At 42.9% G+C, this 22,598-nt stretch overlaps 1 protein-coding gene across 1 annotated transcript in view; it reads left to right on the top strand.

Annotated features, from left to right (window-relative positions):
- The window catches only part of kcnn4 (potassium intermediate/small conductance calcium-activated channel, subfamily N, member 4), an 88,250-nt gene that overhangs the window by 62,655 nt on the left and 2,997 nt on the right, over positions 1–22,598 (top strand). The window contains exon 6 of the mRNA XM_034175096.1: positions 5,172–5,293. Coding sequence (XP_034030987.1) covers positions 5,172–5,293 — 122 coding nt within the window. The remainder of the gene's footprint in view (positions 1–5,171; positions 5,294–22,598) is intronic.

Below are 22,598 nucleotides of genomic sequence, written 5' to 3'. Positions count from 1 at the left end.
CAAATATTTACAATTCAGAGCAACAATAATTGACAGATAATAAGTAGTCGACAAGTGGAGGAACCAAAAGAGTTTCATGATGGGTGTTGAGGTGCAAAAGTACTGTATTAAAGTGACAAGTGCTTCAGTGCCTGGTTGTAATTGCACATTACAGTACTAGGTTGTACTGCACGATGCCCAATACACTCATTTGCACATGCACAAGTGTAAATATTGCACAGGGTGTCATACACAAGTTTATTATGTAAAGACTACTAAACCATGTAATAAAATAAAATACACAACGGTATTGTGTATATATAACTGAAAAAGAAACTTGAATGGTGCTTCCACAGTTGAATTGTGTTTTTAAGGCTACAGATCATATTAGACAATTTATCAAAGCATAGACCATTTATGCTTCTACTGTTGTCAAAGATACAGTCAAAAATGTTGGCTGATGTGAATAGTCTACCACCTTGGTCGTCAGTAATACTTGATTTTGCGACAAACACATCCAGTCATCGCTTGAGGTCCCTGATTAGAGTGTTTCTCTGGTAAGGCTGGAAGCACCACTATTCTCAACACCTGGACATTCATTCTCTTTCTGTCCAGTGACCTCATGACCCAAGATCTTCCCACGCATCTCTTGACCTCATCGGTCGAGATCCCACTTTTTCTTTTCTTTATACCATGAGGTATTACCACCTAGCCCTGTACTACTACTCCTCTGGATGATATTCAGTGTGCCCTCTCTGGTGAAACACATCCTCCTGTGAACAATGGTGACTCCAATGAAATGTCTGGCAGTTTTGTTGTGAAAGAACTTCCACATTCCATTCAGGAAATTTGCATCCATATTTTCAAGTCTTCCACCCAGACTGCGGGAAAATTTCTGTGAAACAGTCTGACCTTGACGTCCAGCCTATTTAAGTCTGGGAGACCGAGCAGATGGCAGTCGACTGGACTTCAGTTGAATCCTTAGGGAAGCGACATCAAGTGTGAAGTCAGAGTTCACAATGTGTGCACTTCCACAGATGCTGCAGAACTGGATAAAGAACATGTGGATGTTGACACTAACACTCAGAAACTCAAAGCTGCCATCATTTTGTCAAGTCAGAGAACACTCAGTCATTTTCATCACTGTTATCGCGCCAGCTTGGGAGGCAATCACCCAGGCAGACAACCGGTCCTCACATATCTAAAATAACCATCTATCTGCCACAGCCAGGTGAAACGTGGGTGTTCCCTTGGTCATCTACAACCACTGGGGTCCACACTCCAGTACCTATGTGTTACATCATGTAAAGAGAAATGTGCCCCATGGCCAAAAGCTAATGTCTCCTCACAATGCAGGTGATATTCTTAATCTTAGTCTCCCTAAGTAATCGGTTGTTACTCAGGGAGACTATGTCAATGTCATTCCTCCAGTACTCAAGGATCCTCCAAAGAGCCATAGTACTAAAGACATCCAGGTTACTGGTTAGTGTCAAAGTCTCACAACCATACAGCAAGACAAGAAGCACCGGGACCCTAAATTCTTGGGCCTTTGTTCTTCTGTAAAGATATCAGCATTTCCAAACACCTCTGTCCAGAGGTGAGTCCACAATCTCTTCCCATGTGTCTCTCCTTCTCAAAGGCAGAGGACCTAGAGACATGTATGTCCCTGCCAATATCAGTGAATGTCTCCACAAGTTCATCCCATTCACCACATACATTTACACTTCTGATGGCTGAACCCAGGAACTCATTAAAAAACTGGCACAGGTGTTGGACAAATAAAAAAGCGAGTGGACTGGATTTAGCTGAGAGGTGGTGTTTTATAAAGGGTTGCTGGAAGTCCTTGAATATAATCAACCAGTTTGAAAATACATCCAGAAAGGGAAAAGAGTGGAGGGCAGAAGGAGCAAATCCTTATCTTAAAAAGTGTGTTTGTGTGTGTGTGTTCCATAGTTCTTATGAATATGATTTTAATAGTTAATTATGGCAGTTTAAATTTCACACCAAATAATGCAATTAGGCTTATAGTGGGGAATGTCATCATTCATTTTTGGGCTAAAAATATCGACCCAACATGGATATAATGAGAACAAAATCAACTCTAAACCTTTAATCTGCTGACTTTTTAATGTAAGAACGAAGGCCCCCTTATTACTGCGTATTCAGACTCTGATAACCAAATGAACTCTCAAAGATCTCGGGTAAGCCCTGTCCTGCTCCTCAGAGGGTACTGCAGCAGAGCACAAAAATGGAAAAGATGACAACACAGGCATATTTGTCAGGATGCACACATTGATACTGGCATGTTTTGGTTTTTGTGTCTTTTTATAACTATTTTCCCCTTAAATTAGAGTCAGCGGAGGAAATGATGTTGTGGGAAAAGAGGAGGTCGCTGAGGTCTACTGAAATTTTGATGTAACCTCTGTGAGGCGTCAAACGCAGGACAAAATCTTGTCTCTGTCAGGAAAGAAACCCATGTCAGTTCAGGATGGCGCGGCAGTGCACAGGAAACCGCTGAAGTTCACACGTGTGGAAGTGACCACTCAGCGGGGTTTGCACAATTGCAGCCCTGGACAGAATTTGAGTGTTTTTAGTTTGTTCCTTTTTTGGGGGGGGGGGGAGAACAGAGCCAAAAGGTTACCAAAAACTAAGGTATCACATGGCCAGTAAAATCTTTCCAAAATAAGATGTACCGACAGTTAAAGGGGTAAAATTGGGTGCAGCTCCTAAAATAGAAGCTGAGCAACTTCTTGTCTAAGCTGTACTGCTGACTGCGGTAGGTGCGCTGTTGTGAAGAAGAATACAACCATTTCCTCTCTCCTGTTGGCTGCATCCTGTCAATAGGTGCATCTTTATGTCTTGTGGTTGTTTTGGTCTGTGTGAGTCCTTCTGAGCGATCTGGTGCAGGTTTACACTGAGGGGAACACGGGAAGACATCTGGATACAGACATGCGTCTCTATTAATAACCCTCACCACCGGTCCAGAGTGACATCAGCAGGGGGAGACTCAAGGCATCTGGGCAGGAAGGCAGACGGATGGAAATAGAATCAAAAGAAACGTGGAAAAATCAATACCTGGGAATGTCTTCATATTGTTACAAAAGATCAACTGACTGTGAAGATTTAGACATGATGACTGTAAAAAGTATAATAGAAACTGTTATTGAACCATTCACTTACATTTGTAATCTGTCTCTGTCAACAGGAATTTTCCCAGACGAAATGAAAATTGTCAAGGTAGTCCCATTATATAAAAATGGAGACAAACATAACGTTTCAAATTACAGGCCAGTGTCATTGCTTCCACAGTTTTCTAAAACTATGGAAAAGGTTTTTGTGACAAGGTTGGATAAATTCATTGAGAAACATCATATTTTAAATAATGCTTAGTATGGATTTAGAACAAAACATTCGACAGCTATGGCAATTATGGAATTAACAGAGAAAATATCAACAGCAATAGATAATAAGGATTATATGGTAAGTGTTTTTATTGACTTGATAAAAGCTTTTGATGTTATCGATCATTCAAGATTGCTTCACAAGTTACAACAATATGGAATAAGAGGGATTGCACATCAGTGGGTAAAAAGCTACTTAGAAAATAGAAAACAGTTTGTTCAGATAAATAATACTAAATCAGAATTGTGTAATATTATGTGTGGAGTACCACAAGGGTCGGTACTTGGACCCAAACTGTTTATTTTGTATATCAATGATTTTGTGAATATATCTAATGTACTTGGTAGTATTTTATTTGCTGACGATACAACATTATTTTACTGTGGCTCCGATATACAGGAAATAGCACAAGTGATAAATACAGAGTTGGAAAAAGTGAAATATTGGTTTGATATAAACAGATTGTCACTTAATCTTAATAAAACAAATTTCATATTGTTTAATGACAGAGTTAAAAAAATTGTGTAATTAAAAATAGATGGAATGGACATTCAAAGGGTAAAAGAAACAAAATTTTTAGGAGTTATGATTGATGAAGATTTTACATGGAAGTCACACATAAATTACATAAAAGGAAAGATAGCGAAAGCCATTGCTGTTTTGCATAAAGTTAAATATTCATTAAATAGTTATGGATTATTAACATTGTACAATTCATTGACTGTTCCATATTTGACTTATTGTGTAGAAATCTGGGGATCAACATGTACAACTTATACACAACCTTTATTTATTTTGCAGAAAAGAGCTTTAAAAGTGATTGGCAACAGTCGATTTAGAGATCCATCTAATCCATTGTTCATTAAGTATAGGGTACTTAAATTTCATGATTTAGTTGATTTGAAATTACTACAAATAATGTACCAAGCGAATAACAATACCTTACCAATAAACATTCAAAATATGTTTGAAAAAAGAGTAAGTAGTTATAATTTGAAGGGCATAGAAGTCTTTAAAAAACCAAGATTCAGAATCAAGATAAAGGAACGGAGTATTGCAGTGAATGGTGTAAAATTATGGAACAACCTCAACAAAGAAATCAAAGAATCAAGGTCGCTTAAATTATTTAAAAAACGTATTAAACTTGATGTATTTCATAAGTATGAAACTATGAAATAAGTCAGTGGGCTGTGACAAAGCCAAAAATGTAATCTGTTAATAATGTTTAGAATGTTTGAAGTTTAAAATGTAATCTATTAGGGATGTAGTCTTTTAAATAATGGTTAAAATTAGGAAAGAAGTCGGTGGCATGTGACAAAGTCATAGAAATGCAATGATGTCGATTGACGATGCTTTGCAAGATTGTATTGTAAAAAAGGGGCAGAATATATAAGACTTGTTCTTCCAAACTGCTCCTTTTTGTTCAATGGTTTGTAATGTTTTGTTAATTTTGCTTTTCTGTTTTTCTTTTAAATGAATGAAATAAATCCTCAAAAAAAAAAAAAAAAAAAAAAAAAAAAAAAAGCTGCTTGGGTGCTCCCAGTTCTCTTTTATCAGTATAAAAGAGCAAATAGGTGGAGAGGAAAGAGACAATCTGGATCTAATCAGCTGGCTCTGATGACTCATGTTTTCACTTCCTGCACTGAAATGATTGATCTGAACCAGATTCTGTCTGGAGTGGTTCAGTCCCTCCAAATTGGAGTTTCAACTGAATAAACATTTGTGATGGTCTTGTCACTATACGTTTCACCCATTTTAACCAAAGGGGACTTGATGTTTGTCTTCATTAGATTCGGCACGCTGCTGCTAATGTGCTGAGGGAGTGCTGGCTCCTGCACCGCACAAATCTGACCAAGGGCAACCGCGGGGAGCACCGAAGGCACCAAAGATGCCTTCTGGAAGCCATCAAAGTGTGAGTTAGCAGTTCTATGCCTTCAGGCAGGATCTGTGTTTGTGTCTGGGTTGAGGTATTTGTGCATTTCAGGTCATAAACATGCTTACTTAACAATCATAGTGTTTAATGGCTAATTTAGATTACTTATTAAATTTGTCTGCATCTTTCATGTGGGTTGGGAATGTGTACACAGGGCTCCAGCACAGCACCGGACAGGGATCAGCCACAATGTGTAATGAACAGTCAATGGCCTGCTGTTTTTTCTTGCTGATTGACTCTGCAATTTATTTCACTGTTGAGCAACACTTTGAAGCAAAGAAGTCATCTGTGAAATTCCCTGTAACCCTATAACTGAGGGTTGCCCATTCCGCAAGAGATTATGTGCTGCCATTTTCTAAGGTGCTGTTGAAATGAAATTTTCACCAAATGTCAGTAACAACCCAAGCAATATACACATATAAAGAAACTAAAACTAATAAGTACAGAAATTAAGTTATGTGTAATAGTGTGAAATGACACAGGAAAAAGTACTGAGCACATGAAGAAAGGGAGGTGTAAGAAGGCATGGAAAGCCAAGACACCAGGTGAACTCCATCAGTAATTAGAAAGCAATCCTGCCCCTTGGCAGTGCAAATTAATACCAATTGGTTCAGTCACAACTAATGGCCTATAAAAAGGTGTCTCATTACCAAGGTGTCACACAAGAAACATCTCATGATGGGTCAAAGCAAGGAGGTCTCTCAAGGTCTTCGCAACCTTATTGTTTTCAAAACATACTGATGGCATTAGTTCTAAACTTCTCAATGTTCCAGTGATCACTGTTGGGGCCATAATCTGAAAGTGGAAAGAAGATTATTTTACCATAAACCGGCCACGGACAGGTGCTCCTCACAAGATCTCTGACAGAGGAGTGAAAAGAATTATCAGAAGAGTTGTCCAAGAGCCAAGGATCACTTGTGGAGAGCAACTGAACAACTGTTTCAAAGAAACAATAAATAATGTCCACAACTGCCATGGCCTATATGCACGCTCACCACAAGACTCCATTGCTGAAGAAAAAGCATGTTGAAGCTTGTTTAAAGTTTGCTGCACAACATTGAGACAAGCCTGTGAAATACTGTGAGAATATAGTCTGGTCAGATGTGACCAAAATTTAACTCTTTGGATGTCATAATACACACCATAAATGGCACTGCACATCAGCCCAAAAACACCAACAGTGGCATACAGGAGGCATCTTGAAGCTTCATTACCAACAAAGGCTTTTGTATGAAGTATTACATAAATTTCAGTAAGTGTGTTCAATACTTTTTCCCCACTATCATTCCATTTTATTACACTTATTGGTTCCTTTGCATGTGTTGGGTTGTTACTGACATCTGGTGAAAATTTCATGTCAGCAGGATGTTTAGAAATATAATTGAGAAAAATGGTGACATGTTCAATACTTATTTTACCCACTACAAATATATATACGAGGGCTGTCAATAAAGTTACGGTCCTTTTTATTTTTTTCAAAAACTATATGGATTTCATTCATATGTTTTTACGTCAGACATGCTTGAACCCTCGTGCGCATGCGTGAGTTTTTCCACGCCTGTCGGTGACGTCATTCGCCTGTGAGCACTCCTTGTGGGAGGAGTCGTCCAGCCCCTCGTCGGAATTCCTTTGTCTGAGAAGTTGCTGAGAGACTGGTGCGTTGTTTGATCAAAATTTTTTCTAAACCTGTGAGACACATCGAAGTGGACACGGTTCGAAAAATTAAGCTGGTTTTCAGTGAAAATTTTAACGGCTGATGAGAGATTTTGAGGTGATTCTGTCGCTTTAAGGACTTTTCACGGTGCGAGACGTCGTGCAGCGCTCTCAGGCGGCGTCGTCAGCCTGTTCAAGCTGAAAACCTCCACATTTCAGGCTCTATTGATCCAGGACGTCGTGAGAGAACAGAGAAGTTTCAGAAGAAGTCGGTTTCAGCATTTTATCCGGATATTCCATTGTTAAAGGAGATTTTTTTAATGAAAGACGTGCGGACGGGTCCGCGCGTCGGGACGCAGCCGCCGCGACGCTCCGCCACAGGAAAAACACCTCTGTTGAAAGCCTTAAGGACAAGTTGGAACATGTCCTGCCTGTTAAACAATTTCTCATATACTCACTCCACTGAAAGCCATCAAAAGCCGCCTGGATTTTACAAATGGTTATCAACACGGAGGTGTTTTTCCTGTGCCGCCGCACCGCGTCGGCTGCGTCCCGACGCGCGGATCCGTCCGCACGTCTTTCATTAAAAAAATCTCCTTTAACAGTGGAATATCCGGATAAAATGCTGAAACCGACTTCTTCTGAAACTTCTCTGTTCTCTCACGACATCCTGGATCAATAGAGCCTGAAATGTGGAGGTTTTCAGCTTGAACAGGCTGATGACGGCGCCTGAGAGCGCTGCGCGACGTCTCGCACCGTGAAAAGTCCTTAAAGCGACAGAATCACCTCAAAATCTCTCATCAGCTGTTAAAATTTTCACTGAAAACCAGCTTAATTTTTCGAACCGTGTCCACTTCGATGTGTCTCACAGGTTTAGAAAAAATTTTGATCAAACAACGCGCCAGTCTCTCAGCAACTTCTCAGACAAAGGAATTCCGACGAGGGGCTGGACGACTCCTCCCACAAGGAGTGCTCACAGGCGAATGACGTCACCGACAGGCGTGGAAAAACTCACGCATGCGCACGAGGGTTCAAGCATGTCTGATGTAAAAACATATGAATGAAATCCATATAGTTTTTGAAAAAAATAAAAAGGACCGTTACTTTATTGACAGCCCTCGTATATATATATATATATATATATATATATATATATATATATATATATATATATATATATGTATGAATGAATGTATTTATTCAGCACACAGAATGACAACACAGACAATAACAAAACTCATAAAAAGAACAAAGTACAATGAACCCGTGTGGCCGAAAGGATGAAGACAGAAGCAAAGCTTGTAAATACCCTCCCCTTATACCATAAAAAATAAAGAATGTATACATACAAGGTCTGTTAGAAAACTATCCGACCTTTTTATTTTTTGCAAAAACTATATAGATTTGAATCATGTGCGCTTGCATCAGCCAAGCTTGAACCTTCGTGTGCATGCGTGAGTTTTTTTTCACGCCTGTCGGTTGCGTCATTCGCCTGTGAGCACGCCTTGTGGGAGGAGTGGTCCAGCCTCCTTGGCGGATTTTCATTGTCAGGAAATTGGCTGATCGACTGCTGCTTTACTGCATCAAAATTTTTTCAGAAACTGTGAGAGACAGCCAGGTGGAAACCATTCGGAAAATTCAGATGGCTTTCGGTGAAGATCTTATGGGGATCACACAGATTAAGGAGTGTTAAAACCGGTTTAAAGACGGCGCACAATGGCGGAGGGTGCGCCACGCTCCGAGCAGCGATCGACAGGCTGAAACAACCAGATCAGATGTGGACATAGCACTTTTTTGGCACATTCCACTGTTACAGGAGTTTTTGTCATGGAAAGAGGAGCGGAGGAATTCACCACGGAGCCGCTAATGGCGCGGGACAAAAGCATCTCCATGTTGGTCTCACAGGACATGTTCTAACATGCCCAGCTCTTGCACCATTCGGAAGATTCAGACGGCTTTCGGTGGCTTTTCAGTCGTGTGACTATCCGAGAAATTGTGGACGAGCTGGACATGCCACAACATGTCCTGTGAGGCTTCATCACGGCATTGCTTTTTGTTGTGTGCCATGTGCCTCCGTCCTGACGCGCAAATTCCTCTGCACGTCTTTTCATGGCGAAAAAGTGCTGATGTCCAACTCTTCTGCCATTTCTCTGGTAGTCAGACGACATCCCGGATCAACAAAGCGTTCACTTTGGAAATGAACGGCACATTCCACTGTTACAGGAGTTACAGGAGGAGGAGCAGTGGAATGTGCCGAAAAAGTGCTATATCCACATTTTCTGCCATTTCTGTAGTAGTCAGACGACGTCCCAGATCAACACAGCCTTCACTTTGGAAAGATCTGGTCGTTTCAGCCTGTTGATCGCCGCTCGGAGCGCAGCGCGCCCTCCGCCATTGTGCGCCATCTTTAAAGTAGACCTGCACTGAAATAAATGTGGTCAGATTTCAGAAAGAAATAGCTGATATGTATTTATAAGACCCTTGTGAATGCAGTCAAGTGAATCTGTAAGCCCAAATTTGTAATTCAGCGGAGAAATATTCATTTAAAAATGACAAATTTGCAGCTAAAATTTAGCCCTCCGTGAAAACAGTTTGTACATCTGGATCATTTCCATGACATCGGGGACAAGACGATGCCCTCCCGCCTTCAGTCCGATCCCACATTGAAATTGATTTTATCTGTTAGTAATGTTACTGTTATACACATCCTGGTTTCAGCATCCAAAAGTAAGCTGCAATGAATGCAAGATACAGCTCTGCATGCTCAGATTAGCGGCAACATCGATAGCGGGCACCGTTCTTCCCCGACGCCTCGCTCTCACTGCACTTACCGAGTGCATACGCTCAATAAATGCTGCCGCGGGCCACTCACACCCCCGTGTCTGCTGTACAGCCGCAGACACGGCTCTGTCTACTGAATGGAGGTGAGCCAACTTGGCACAAGTCCAGAGACTACGCTCGCCGTTTTGATGCGGTGCGACCGGTGACACCTGTTGCTCGCAAGGACAGACTTCTTGCGGCAAAATCCGCAGTGCCGCACGTCTCAGTAATCGGAGCCACAGAGCTTCATGGCTGCTGAGAGAGGGTTATATCTTTTTAATGACTTGAATTCTTTGCGGGTCTTGCCTCCGTACCCCGCGACGGTAACACCGGAGGCAAAAGACAGTAGATTTTCAATGCGACACCACTCAATCAAACAGCCGTATGAAAAAGTCCCCAAAAATAATTTTCAAGCACAAATAAAAGAAATGTGTACTCACCAAACGTACCGCAAGACAATATGAAGTTTTAAAAAGTAGATCCTTCCGTATAAGACAAGAAAAAGGTGCAGATGCAAACTGACGTAAATCCACAAATTACAGTTGGCGCGCGCAGTGCATGCTGGGAGAGGGTCTTGTCCCTGACGTCTCGGCAGCGTCCATGATGAGAGGGACAATTTGCGGAGGGCTAAATGTTAGCTGTAAATTTGTCATTTTCAAATGAAGATTTCTCCATTGAATGACAGATCTGGGCTTGCAGATTTACTTTACTACATTCAGAAGGATCTTAGGTGTAAATATGAGTCATTTTTTGGTCCAAAGATCTGACTGCATTTATTTCAATGCAGGTCTACTTTAAACCGGTTTTAACACTCCTTAATCTGTGTGATCCCCATAAGATCTTCACCGAAAGCCATCTGAATTTTCCGAATGGTTTCCACCTGGCTGTCTCTCACAGTTTCTGAAAAAATTTTGATGCAGTAAAGCGGCAGTCGATCAGCTAATTTCCTGACAATGAAAATCCGCCGAGGAGGCTGGACCACTCCTCCCACAAGGCGTGCTCACAGGCGAATGATGCAACCGACAGGCGTGAAAAAACTCACGCATGCGCACGAAGGTTCAAGCTTGGCTGATGCAAGCACACATGATTCAAATCCATATAGTTTTTGCAAAAAATAAAAAGGTCGGATAGTTTTCTAACAGACCTCGTATATAAATATATATACTCATAACAATACAAAAGAAATGTGCAGACAATGCAACTCAGTCAATGCACCAGAATTTCAAAACACAACCAAACGAGCACCAGTGCACAAACCAAAGCATATATATAATATATATATATATGTATAAAATTAAAGGAACACTTTGAAAATACATCAGACATAAAAAATAATAGCAGTCAGGGTGCCGTTGTCTAGCCTGTAGAGGTCTGTGTGTTCTTCCAGGGATATGCCACCCCAGACCATTACTGACCCACCACCAAACTGGTCATGCTGAATGATGTTGATGGCAGCATAATGTCTCCAGACCCTTTCACATCCGTCACGTGTGCACAGATTGAACCTGCTCTCATCTGTGAAAAGCACAGGGCACCAGTGGCAGACCTGCCAATTCTGGTGTTCTATGGCAAATGTCAGTCGAGCTCCACGATGATAGTGCCAGTGAGCACAGGGCCCACTACAGGACATCAGGCTCTCAGGCCACCCTCATAAAGTCTGTTTCTGATTGTTTGGACAAAGACATTCACACCAGTTGCCTGCTGGAGGTCATTTTGTTGGGTTCTGGCAGTGCACATCATGTTCTTCCTTGCACAATGGAGCAGATACCAGTACTACTGATGGGCTGAGGACCTTCTATGGTCCTGTCCAGCTCTCCTGACTAACTGCCAGTCTCCTGGAATCTCCTCCATGTGCTTGAGATTGTGCTGGGAAACAAAGAAAGAAAACCATATTCTGGCAATGGCATATATTGATGTGCCACTCTGAAGGAGTTATAGTCCAGTGATGACAGAAAAAATGCACATAAATTTCAGCTACAGTTTGCCAGACAGCATATGGTGATTTGAGCCAAGATGTGATCTGTTTTCTTGCATGAAAATTCTTCTCTGTTGCACTTCACCATGAAGCTGTGACTGGTGATACAACAGACAAAAGTTGCATGCTGCACAGTTCCTCTAATCACAGAAAATGGAGCCTATAATGCTGTCAGAGTTGTCTGGGTGTCTTGGTGGCTTCCTTCACCTCATAAGTAATAGCTTTGATGAGATTTGGGCCAATTGTGGTGGAAATATTGAACAAAGTAATTAGATTTTTTAAAGAATCAATTCAAAGTCTCACTCATGGGCCAAGAACAACATTTTGGTTCAAGGCTTGTAAGGATTTATTTTCAATGGCTATTCTGAGAAACAGTTTAAAGATACACCTGTGGTTACGAATAAATACTAATGTGACATCATACGAGGGCTGTCAATAAAGTAACGGTCCTTTTTATTTTTTTCAAAAACTATATGGATTTCATTCATATGTTTTTACGTCAGACATGCTTGAACCCTCGTGCGCATGCGTGAGTTTTTCCACGCCTGTCGGTGACGTCATTCGCCTGTGAGCACTCCTTGTGGGAGGAGTCGTCCAGCCCCTTGTTGGAATTCCTTTGTCTGAGAAGTTGCTGAGAGACTGGCGCTTTGTTTGATCAAAATTTTTTCTAAACCTGTGAGACACATTGAAGTGGACACGGTTCGAAAAATTAAGCTGGTTTTCAGTGAAAATTTTAACGGCTGATGAGAGATTTTGAGGTGATTCTGTCGCTTTAAGGACTTCCCACGGTGCGAGACGTCGCTCAGCGCTCTCAGCCGCCGTCGTCAGCCTGTTTCAAGCTGAAAACCTCCACATTTCAGGCTCTATTGATCCAGGACGTCGTGAGAGAACAGAGAAGTTTCAGAAGAAGTCGGTTTCAGCATTTTATCTGGATATTCCACTGTTAAAGGAGATTTTTTTAATGAAAGACGTGCGGACGGGTCCGCGCGTCGGCTCGCAGCTGCCGCGACGCTCCGCCACAGGAAAAACACCTCTGTTGGAAGCCTTAAGGACAAGTTGGAACATGTCCTGCTGTTAAACAATTTCTCATAAACTCACTCCACTGAAAGCCATCAAAAGCCGCCTGGATTTTACAAATGGTTATCAACACGGAGGTGTTTTTCCTGTGCTGCCGCACCGCGTCGGCTGCGTCCCAACGCGCGGACCCGTCCGCACGTCTTTCATTAAGAAAATCTCCTTTAACAGTGGAATATCCGGATAAAATGCTGAAACCGACTTCTTCTGAAACTTCTCTGTTCTCTCACGACGTCCTGGATCAATAGAGCCTGAAATGTGGAGGTTTTCAGCTTGAACAGGCTGACGACGGCGGCTGAGAGCGCTGAGCGACGTCTCGCACCGTGGGAAGTCCTTAAAGCGACAGAATCACCTCAAAATCTCTCATCAGCCGTTAAAATTTTCACTGAAAACCAGCTTAATTTTTCGAACCGTGTCCACTTCGATGTGTCTCACAGGTTTAGAAAAAATTTTGATCAAACAACGCGCCAGTCTCTCAGCAACTTCTCAGACAAAGGAATTCCGACGAGGGGCTGGACGACTCCTCCCACAAGGAGTGCTCACAGGCGAATGACGTCACCGACAGGCGTGGAAAAACTCACGCATGCGCACGAGGGTTCAAGCATGTCTGACGTAAAAACATATGAATGAAATCCATATAGTTTTTGAAAAAAATAAAAAGGACCGTTACTTTATTGACAGACCTCGTATATCACCTTGCTTTTGTTCACATGTCCTTTAACCTTGGGTGATCTGAAAAAAAAAATCTAACTCATTTAGAAACAGCTGTTTTTAAAGATACACTTGTGGTGACTGTTAAACGCTAATACAAAGTCCTGTTTATTAACGCCACAACTTTCAACCTACCGCCTGCTGGGTAATCGGGAGAGTCGGGAGTTTTCCCGGTGGGCTGGTCCAACCTGGGTCCGCTGTGAGGGGGTGTTAATATATGCATACATATATGACCACCACTAACTGTTAGGCTACACAGCAAGACACTTGGGCTGCTGTATCTTAAAGAAAAGACATTAAGTGTTAGAAATGTTTTACAATCATGAAAATTCACAAGAAAATAACTTAAGACTGCTTCTTTTGCAATGCTGTTATCTTTTCCAGGTAGGGACATACCATTACACGTTTAACACCCCTATGCATTCATTACAGTTACAGTTAGTTCAGTCCAATCAAGCCCTGTGCGCTCAGATGGGACTTTCGCTACTAGCAAGTATAGGAGGAGTGGCCCGTGAGTGAAAAGATAGACAGAAAAAAGCCTGGTGGAGCTGAAAAAGCTAGATTAAGAAAAAGAAAAGCTGCCAAGTGTGCAAAGCTCACAGATATTTTTTCAAGAAGACAGAGCGAAGAGAGAAATGGTAAATAGGGCCGGGCATAACAAGCTACGTGCCTGTTGATGCCCGGATGTCAGCCGTATCAACATTTGTAGTACAGTACCACCTCTTCCAGCTACTTACAGACTTCACTGACTTGGCTGGGCAGTCACTGTACGATATTTTCAATCGTTGTACTTGGCTCCAGCTCAAATTGTGCGACAAAACCGCAGGGTTTAAAAGTTCAGAGCGCACGATTCATGTTCTCACACTGTACGGCCCGATGCTCTGATGTGATCTGACTGCGCACATTGTACCTTCAAAAAGACACGTCGGGGTCGCGTTTCTTTTTAAAAAAAAAATGTATTTCATGCCTATCAGCGCGCACAGTGAGTGAAATCAGGTGGGGGAGACTGAACGTATATGCGCACGCGCACACACACAGCAGACAGCAATATGATTCACGAGAGGATGGTAAAAAAAAGAAAACAAACATTCATAACAGGTGTTGTTACTTACACTGTTGTATAAATAAACTATATTTCATATAGAGTCTTAAAGCTGTGCTCATCTGTCGTAAATCCTGTTGTTGTCTGCTGTGTGTGCGCGCGTGCGCGCATATACGTTCAGTCTCCCACCACCTGATTCCACTCACTGTGCGCGCTGATAGGCATGAACTTTAATATGATATTAGGTTATTGCGAGGGAACGCAATAAAAAAACAAAAAAAAACAACACAAGACTTTACATGAGATCACTGTTCGCTCTCTCCTGTGTTTGCTCATGGACTGCGCGAGGTAATCAGCGCATAGACGCTTGTAGCGCTGCTTCAACAGCGCGGAACCCTCACAAGTCACGACAGCCGACCAAAATATCAAACAGGTTTGATTTTCATCCGACCATATGATTCCCCATCGGGAGGTGGTCGTGAGATGTTAAACACAGCTCATTACTCCATGTAGACTGCACGACGCAGGATGCACGACTGAGCTGAAACTCGGCGCGATCCAAAAAATTCTCACACGAGTGAAAAATCGGCTGAAAAAGGGCCAGAAATCGCACAGTGGTGCACTGGTGAGTTAACAATACCGTTCTTGTTTTAACTAACTAACTTTTACTTTCTATTATAAGCCACCCAATTTTCACAGTCAGTCGGCACATAAATGCTGGATTTAAATGCCACAGCACAACTCTTATCTCTGTGCACTGGCGGTTTGTGGACCGGTTGGATATGAAACTCCCAGGCTGAAAAATGTTCCCAGCACGCCCCTGCTTTCTACCTCGGGTAAACATGAAAAGTCAAACACAAGGTCATGTCTGTTAAATAAATGAATCAGTGTTGCACACATCAGGCCCAGGAGTTCCAACTCTCTGAGTACCCCTTCTAGTTTTTTGTATTTTGGATGGATGTGTCTCCACTCATTAAGTACACATCTCCTGAGATACCGTCAGTCCTCAGGAAAAAAAAAAACATGAAAGTGAGGATGTGACTTGCAAATCTTATCGTCTTACTTACTTCTTATCCATGTTATCCACCTGGAAATCCTCATCTCAGAACAAGGGGGTCACATAAGACAGGAAGCCCAGAATTGTGATTGAAAGATTCCTTATCCTGACAGCAGGATTGACTGTGTGAGCATGGGTGGAGGAATTGTACTTCCTGCTTCAGATCAGGCAGAGACACTGTAAATAAATACACAGTGAAAAGTCTGAGCGGGAGGAACCTCCACACCTTGGTATGAAGAACAACTGCACTGTGAACCTGGATAAGTCAAGAGAGCTGTAAAAAAATCAAATCCATGCCTCACAACATTTTTGTGCAGTTAACTCAAATGAATCACCATGGAAATGTACTTCAAGTATTATAAACATGGTTATTTGACTTAAATTATCTTCTTTCGGCTGCTCCAGTTAGGGGTCGCCACAGCAGATCAATCATTTCCATCTCACCCTGTCCCCTGTATCTTCCTCTGTCACACCAACCACCTGCATGTTCTCACTCATCACATCCATAAACTTCCTCTTTGGCCTCCCTCTTCTCCTCCTGCCTGGTGGCTCCATCCTCAGCATCGTTCTCTCTATATACCCTGGGTCCCTCCTCTGCACATGTCCAAACCATCTCAATCTCACCTCTCTGACTTTGTCTCCAAAGTGTCCCACCTGATCTGTCCCTCTGATATGTTCATTCCTAATCCTGTCCATCCTCGTCACTCCCAAAAAGAATCACATCTTCAGCTCTGCCACCTCCAGCTCTGCCTCCTGTCTTTTGTTAGAGTCACCGTCTCTAAGCTGTACAACAGAGCTGGTCTCACTACTGTCTTGTAAACTTTCCCCTTCACTGTTGCAGATATTCTTCAGTCACAAATCACTCCTGCTACTTTTCTCCACCCACTCCAACCTGCTTGCACTCTGTTCTTTAACACTCTCCATTGCTTTGGACAGTTGACCCCAAGTGTTGAAACTCAACTATTTTAACCACTTTTACTCCTTGTAACCGCACTACTCCACTGGGCTTCCTCTCATTCACACACATGTACTCAGTTTTGCTCCTATTGACTGATTCCTCTTCTCTCCAGAGCGTATTGCCACAATTCCAGGCTTGACTCAACCTGCTCTCTATTCTCACTACAGATCACAATGTCATTGGCAAACATCACCATCCATGGAGACTGCTGTCTGATCTCATTCATGCCCATCACCATTGCGAACAAGAAAGGACTCAGATATGATCCTTAGTGTAACCCCTACCTCCACCTTGAATGAAACTTTTATTCCTACTGTGCATCTCACTGCTGTCACCTTGTCCTTGTACGAGGTCTATTAGAAAAGTATCCGACCTTATTATTTTTTTCAAAAACCATATGGATTTGAATCACGTGTGATTACATCAGACATGCTTGAACCCTCGTGGGCATGCGAGAGTTTTTTCACGCCTGTCGGTTACGTCATTCGCCTGTGGGCAGTCTTTGAGTGAGGAGTCGTCCACCCGCTCGTCGATTTTTTTCATTGTTTAGGAATGGCTCAGAGACTGTTGCTTTGTTTGATAAAAATTTTTTCAAAACTGTAAGGCACAACTGAGTGGACACCATTCAATAAATTCAGCTGGTTTTCGGTAAAAATTTTAACGGCTGATGAGAGATTTTGGTCTGGTAGTGTCGCTTTAAGGACGGTCCATGGCGCCTGACGGCGATCTGCGCTTCGAGGCGGCAGCGTCTCGCCATTTCAAGTTGAAAACTTCCACATTTCAGGCTCTGTTGACGCAGTAAGTCGTCAGAGAACAGAGAACTTTCAGAAGAAGTCGGCATGAGGAGTTTATTCGGACATTCCATTGTTAACGGTCATTTTGTAATGAAAGAACGTGCGGGCAGAGTCGCATGTCGGGCTGGACCCGACCGCGGGGGGCGGCAGGAAAAACACCTCCGTTGGAAATCTTAACGGACAAGTTGGAACATGCCCAAGCTGTTAAACAATTTCTCAGTTACTCACTTGTTGAAAGCCATTAAAAGCCACCTGAATTCTACAAATGGTTTTCAACACGGAGGTGTTTTTCCTGTCGCGGCGCACACAGATTTGCCGAGTCGTCACGGAAACGACTCGGCGAATTGGCGCGTACGTCTTTCATTAAAAAAATGTCCTTAAACAGTGGAATGTCCGCATAAATTCCTCATGCCGGCCTCTTCTGAATCTTCTCTGTTCTCTCACGATGTCCTGGGTGAATTAAGCCTTAAATTAGGATGTTTTCAGCTCGAAACAGGCTGACGACAGCGCCTGGAAGCGCTGTAGGACGTCCCGCTCCGTGGGAAGTCCTTACACCGACAGAAACACCCCATAATCTCTCATCAGCTGTTAAACTTTTCACAGAAAACCAGCTTAATTTCTCGAATAGTGTCCACTCGGATATTCCTCACAGGTCCAGAAAAAATTTTGATAAAGCAACGCGCGCCGTCTGGAGCAGCGTGTGAAACAAAGGAATTCAGCCGAGAGTGCGGGACCACATCTCACTCAAGGCCTGCCCACAGGGAAATGACGTCACCGACACGCGTGAAAAAACTCACGCATGCGCACGAGGGTTCAAGCATGATTGGTGTAATCGCATGTCATTCAAATCCATATAGTTAAAAAAAAAAATAAAAGGGTCGGTTTATTATCTAAGAGACCTCGTACATGTCCTGCACCACCCTCACATATTTCTCTGCCGCTCCAGACTTCCTCACACAATACCACGACTCTTCTCTTGGAACCCTGTCATAAGCTTTCTCTAAATTTACAAATGTAATTCCTTTTGGCCTTCTCTATACTTCTCCATCAGTAGTCTCAGAGCAAACATTGCATCTGTAGTGCTCTTTCTTGGCATAAAACCATATTGTTGCTCACAGATCTTTACCTGTTTTCTAAACCTAGCTTCTACTACTCTTTCCCATAACTTCATGCTGTGGCTGATCAGCTTAATGCCTCTGTAGTTACTGCAGCTCTGCACATCATCCTTGTTCTTAAAAATAGGAACCAGCACACTTCGCCTCCACTCTCACTTTCCAAGAGTTTATTAAACACTGTGGTTAGAAACTGCACTGCCATCTCTCCTAGACATTTTCATGCCTCCACTGGAATGTCATCTGGACAAACTGCCTTTCCACTCTTCCTCTTCATAGCTGGCCTCACTTCATCCTTTTTAATCTCTTGCACTTCTTGATTTACTTGCCACATCATCCAGCCTTTTCTCTCTCTTTCTTCACTCATTATATCCTCAGAATATTCCCTCCACCTTCTCAACACACTCTCCTCACTTGTTACCACTTTAACATTGTATCCTTTACTATCCTAACCTGCTGCAGATCCTTTCCAGTACTGTCCCTTTGTCTGGCAATTTGGTACAAGTCCTTTTCTCCTTCCTTCCTGTTCAACTTCTACTGCTCGCTAAATGCCTTTTCTTTAGCTTTTGCCACTTCTCTTTTCGCCTTACACTTCATTTCCTTGTACGTCTATTTTCTTCATTTCTCAGACTATCCCAATTGTTTTTTGCCAACCTCTTTCTCCTTATGCTTTCATGGACATCTTTATTCCACCTCTAAGTCTCCTCATCTTCCTTCCATTGTCCACGTGTCACACCCAGTACCTAGTTGTCTCCCTCACCACATCAGCAGCACTTTTCCAGTTGTCAAAAAAATTGCTTCCCCTCCATCCAGTACCCCTCTTACCTGCTCACTCAATTTCACACAACAGTTGTTCTCCTTCAGCTTTCACCATCTGATCCTTTGTTGAGCTCTGACTCTCTCTTCTTCACCTCTAAAGTAATCCTACAAACCACCATCATATGCTGTCTAGGTACACTCTCTCCTGCCTTAGTTTCCAATTTCTTTTAGCTTGCATCTCCTACAAAGAATGAAATCTACCTCAGTACACCTTCTTTCACTCTTATATGCCCCCCTGTGCTCCTCCCTTTTCTTAAGGTAGGTGTTCACCATAGCCATTTCCATCTTTTTTTTGCAAAATCAACTACCATCTGCCCTTCTACATTCCTGTCCTTGATACCATATCTACCCATTACTTCCTCATTACCTCTGTTCCCTTCGCCAGCATGCCCATTGAAGTCCACTCCAGTCACCACTCTTTCATGCTTGTGTACACTCTCCACCAACTCATCTAACTCAAACCAAAACTCTTCTTTCTACTTTGTCTCACAACCTACCAATGGGGCATATGTGCTGGCATATTCTTCCTTTAAGTATCAAACCCAAGAGGCGCCCGCAAGGGAAAAAGTCCCCAAACGAATAAATACCAACAAACTGAAGAATGCCGAAACTAAAGAAACATTTGTCAATATGCTAGAAGACCGCCTGGAGTCCACCACACTTGATGACAAAAATGTAGAATCCAGCTGGGAAAAATTCCGAAGTTTCATTCATAGCACTGCTTTGGAAACTCTGGGACCAGCATGCAGAAACCATAAGGATTGGTTTGATGAAAACTGCGATGAAATCCAACAGATGTTAAATGAGAAACACAGACTGCATAGAGCATATCTTGGTGATCCAAGTGATACATCCAAGAAAGATGCGTATACAAAATACAGTAGAGGGAAAGCTGCGAGAGATGTGAGACACATGGCTGAGGAACAAAGCAGATGAAATCCAGGGCTCTGCAGACAAACACGATCTGAAGAAATTTTATGATGGTTTGAAAGAAATCTATGGACCCTCATCAACAGGTCTGTCCCCTCTCCTTAGTGCCAATGGAAGTACACTAATCTCCGATAAGGAAGATATTTTGAAGCGATAAGCAACTCCCCCAATTCTATTAGAGACACAAAAGGCCATAAGCCAGCTCTCAAGTGGGAAAGCACACGGTCAGGACTCTATTCCTGCCGAGGTCTACAAGGAAGGTGGTACAAGAGACAATTCCTCAGGACTTTAAAGATGCAACAATCATGCATCTGTACAAGCGCAAAAGCAATCGACAGGATTGTAACAACCATAGAGGCATATCTTTTCTCTTTTATAGCACATCTTGACCAAGGACTGTTACCAGAGAGTCAGTGTGGCTTTAGGAAAGACAGAGGAACCACTCACATAATCTTCGCTGCCAGACAGCTGCAAGAAAAGTATCAGGAGCAGAACGTTGCCATGTTCTCCACATATGTTGATCTAACGAAGGCATTTGATTCCGTGTGTAGGGAAGGTCTTTGAAAGATCATGGCCAAATATGGATGCCCTCCAAAGTTCATTGCCCTGGTAAAACAGCTCCATGATGGAATGCAGGCCCAGGTACAGGACAATGACGCATTGTCTGATCCATTTCCTGTCACAAATGGTGTAAAACAGGGCTGTGTATTAGCCCCCATGTTGTTCAGTATCATGTTCACTGCAATGCTGACAGATGCCTACAGAGAAGGAGACATAGGAATTGGCCTCAGGTACAGAATGGAGGGAAACGTGTTCAATCTTAGAAGCCTACAGGCTAAAACCAAAGTGCAATCAGACATCCTTAGAGACCTATTGTTTGCAGACGACTGTGCACTAAATGCCAGCTCAGAACCAGACATGCAGTGCAGTGTCGACAAGTTCTCAAATGGATGTAATAACTTTGGCCTAACAATCAGCACAAAGAAAACAGAAGTGCTTCACCTACCTGCTCCAGGAAAACCCTATGGGAGCCCACCATCACAGTAAACAATGAGAAACTCAATGTGGTAAGCAAGTTCACATACCTCGGTAGCAGTCTTAACCAGAATGCCAATATTGATGATGAAGTAAATGTCAGGATTGCTAAGGCAAGTGCCACATTTGGTAGACTTCATGCCAGTGTCTGGAACAGAAGTGGGATCAGACTAGAGACAAAAAAAAGGTCTACAAAGCCGTTGTACTTCCGACGCTCCTGTATGCGTGTGAGACGTGGACAGTGTACAGACGCCATACAAAGAGACTCAACCACTTCCACACAACCCACATTAGGAAGTTGCTCAATATCAAATGGTAAGACAGAATACCAGACACAGAAGTACTGACCCACGCAGGTATGCTGAGTATTCATACCATCTTAGTGCAGTCTCAGCTCAGATGGTCAGGACATTTAGTTCGGATGCCAGACCATCGGTTGCCCAAGAAACTGTTCTATGGTGAACTTGAAGATGGCAGATGATCACGTGGTGGCCAGAAAAAGCGTTACAAGGAATCTCTAAAGACATCTTTGAAGGCCTTTGACATAAAGACTGACACTTGGGAACAATCTGCTAGCAATAGACCACAGTGGCGACGCAAAATCAGAGCAGGTGCGATTGCCTACGAGGATGCACGCAAAGCTGCTGCCCGGCATAAAAGGCTGGTAAGGAAGGAACGTGCAGTCAACTCCCCACAGAACACCACTCTGACCCCATGTCCACACTGTGGCCGACAGTTCCGTGCCAGAATAGGCCTGTACAGCCACTTGCGGACACATGCGACTCAACCCACTCAACCTGATGGATGACAAGTAGCGGCCCTCATTAGACTGACGGACAAAGAAATGTCTCCCTTTCTCCTCTCCATCATGTCAGCCAGCTCTCTCCCTTTACCAGTCATACTGCCAACATTCAAAGTTCTGACTCTCACTTCCACCCTTCTAGTTTTCCTCTTCTCCCGCTGTCTCTGGACATGTTCTCTTCCTCTTCTTCGCCCAGTAGTAGCCCAATTTCCACTGGCACCCTGTTGGGCACCGACACCGGTGGCAGTCGTTAACCCGAGCTTCAACCTGTCCTATCCGGTATGGAAATTTGATTTGTACTTTGCATCTTTACTTTTGCTTGTTTTACGCTGGATGCCCTCCTCATTTATCCAGGCTTGGGACCGGCGCTCAGAATGTACTGGCTGCACACCCCATGAGACTGAGTTGTTAAAGTACCGGTAATTGGTTTAATCAGAATTCTATTCCATTCATTTTATTCAGACAGTGCCAGGAAGAACTCCTTCAGTATTTTTAAATTTTT

This window comes from Thalassophryne amazonica, chromosome 7, assembly GCF_902500255.1.
Source record: "Thalassophryne amazonica chromosome 7, fThaAma1.1, whole genome shotgun sequence".
Classification (NCBI taxonomy): Eukaryota; Metazoa; Chordata; class Actinopteri; order Batrachoidiformes; family Batrachoididae; genus Thalassophryne; species Thalassophryne amazonica.
This window is presented reverse-complemented; position numbering and strand designations above follow the sequence as displayed.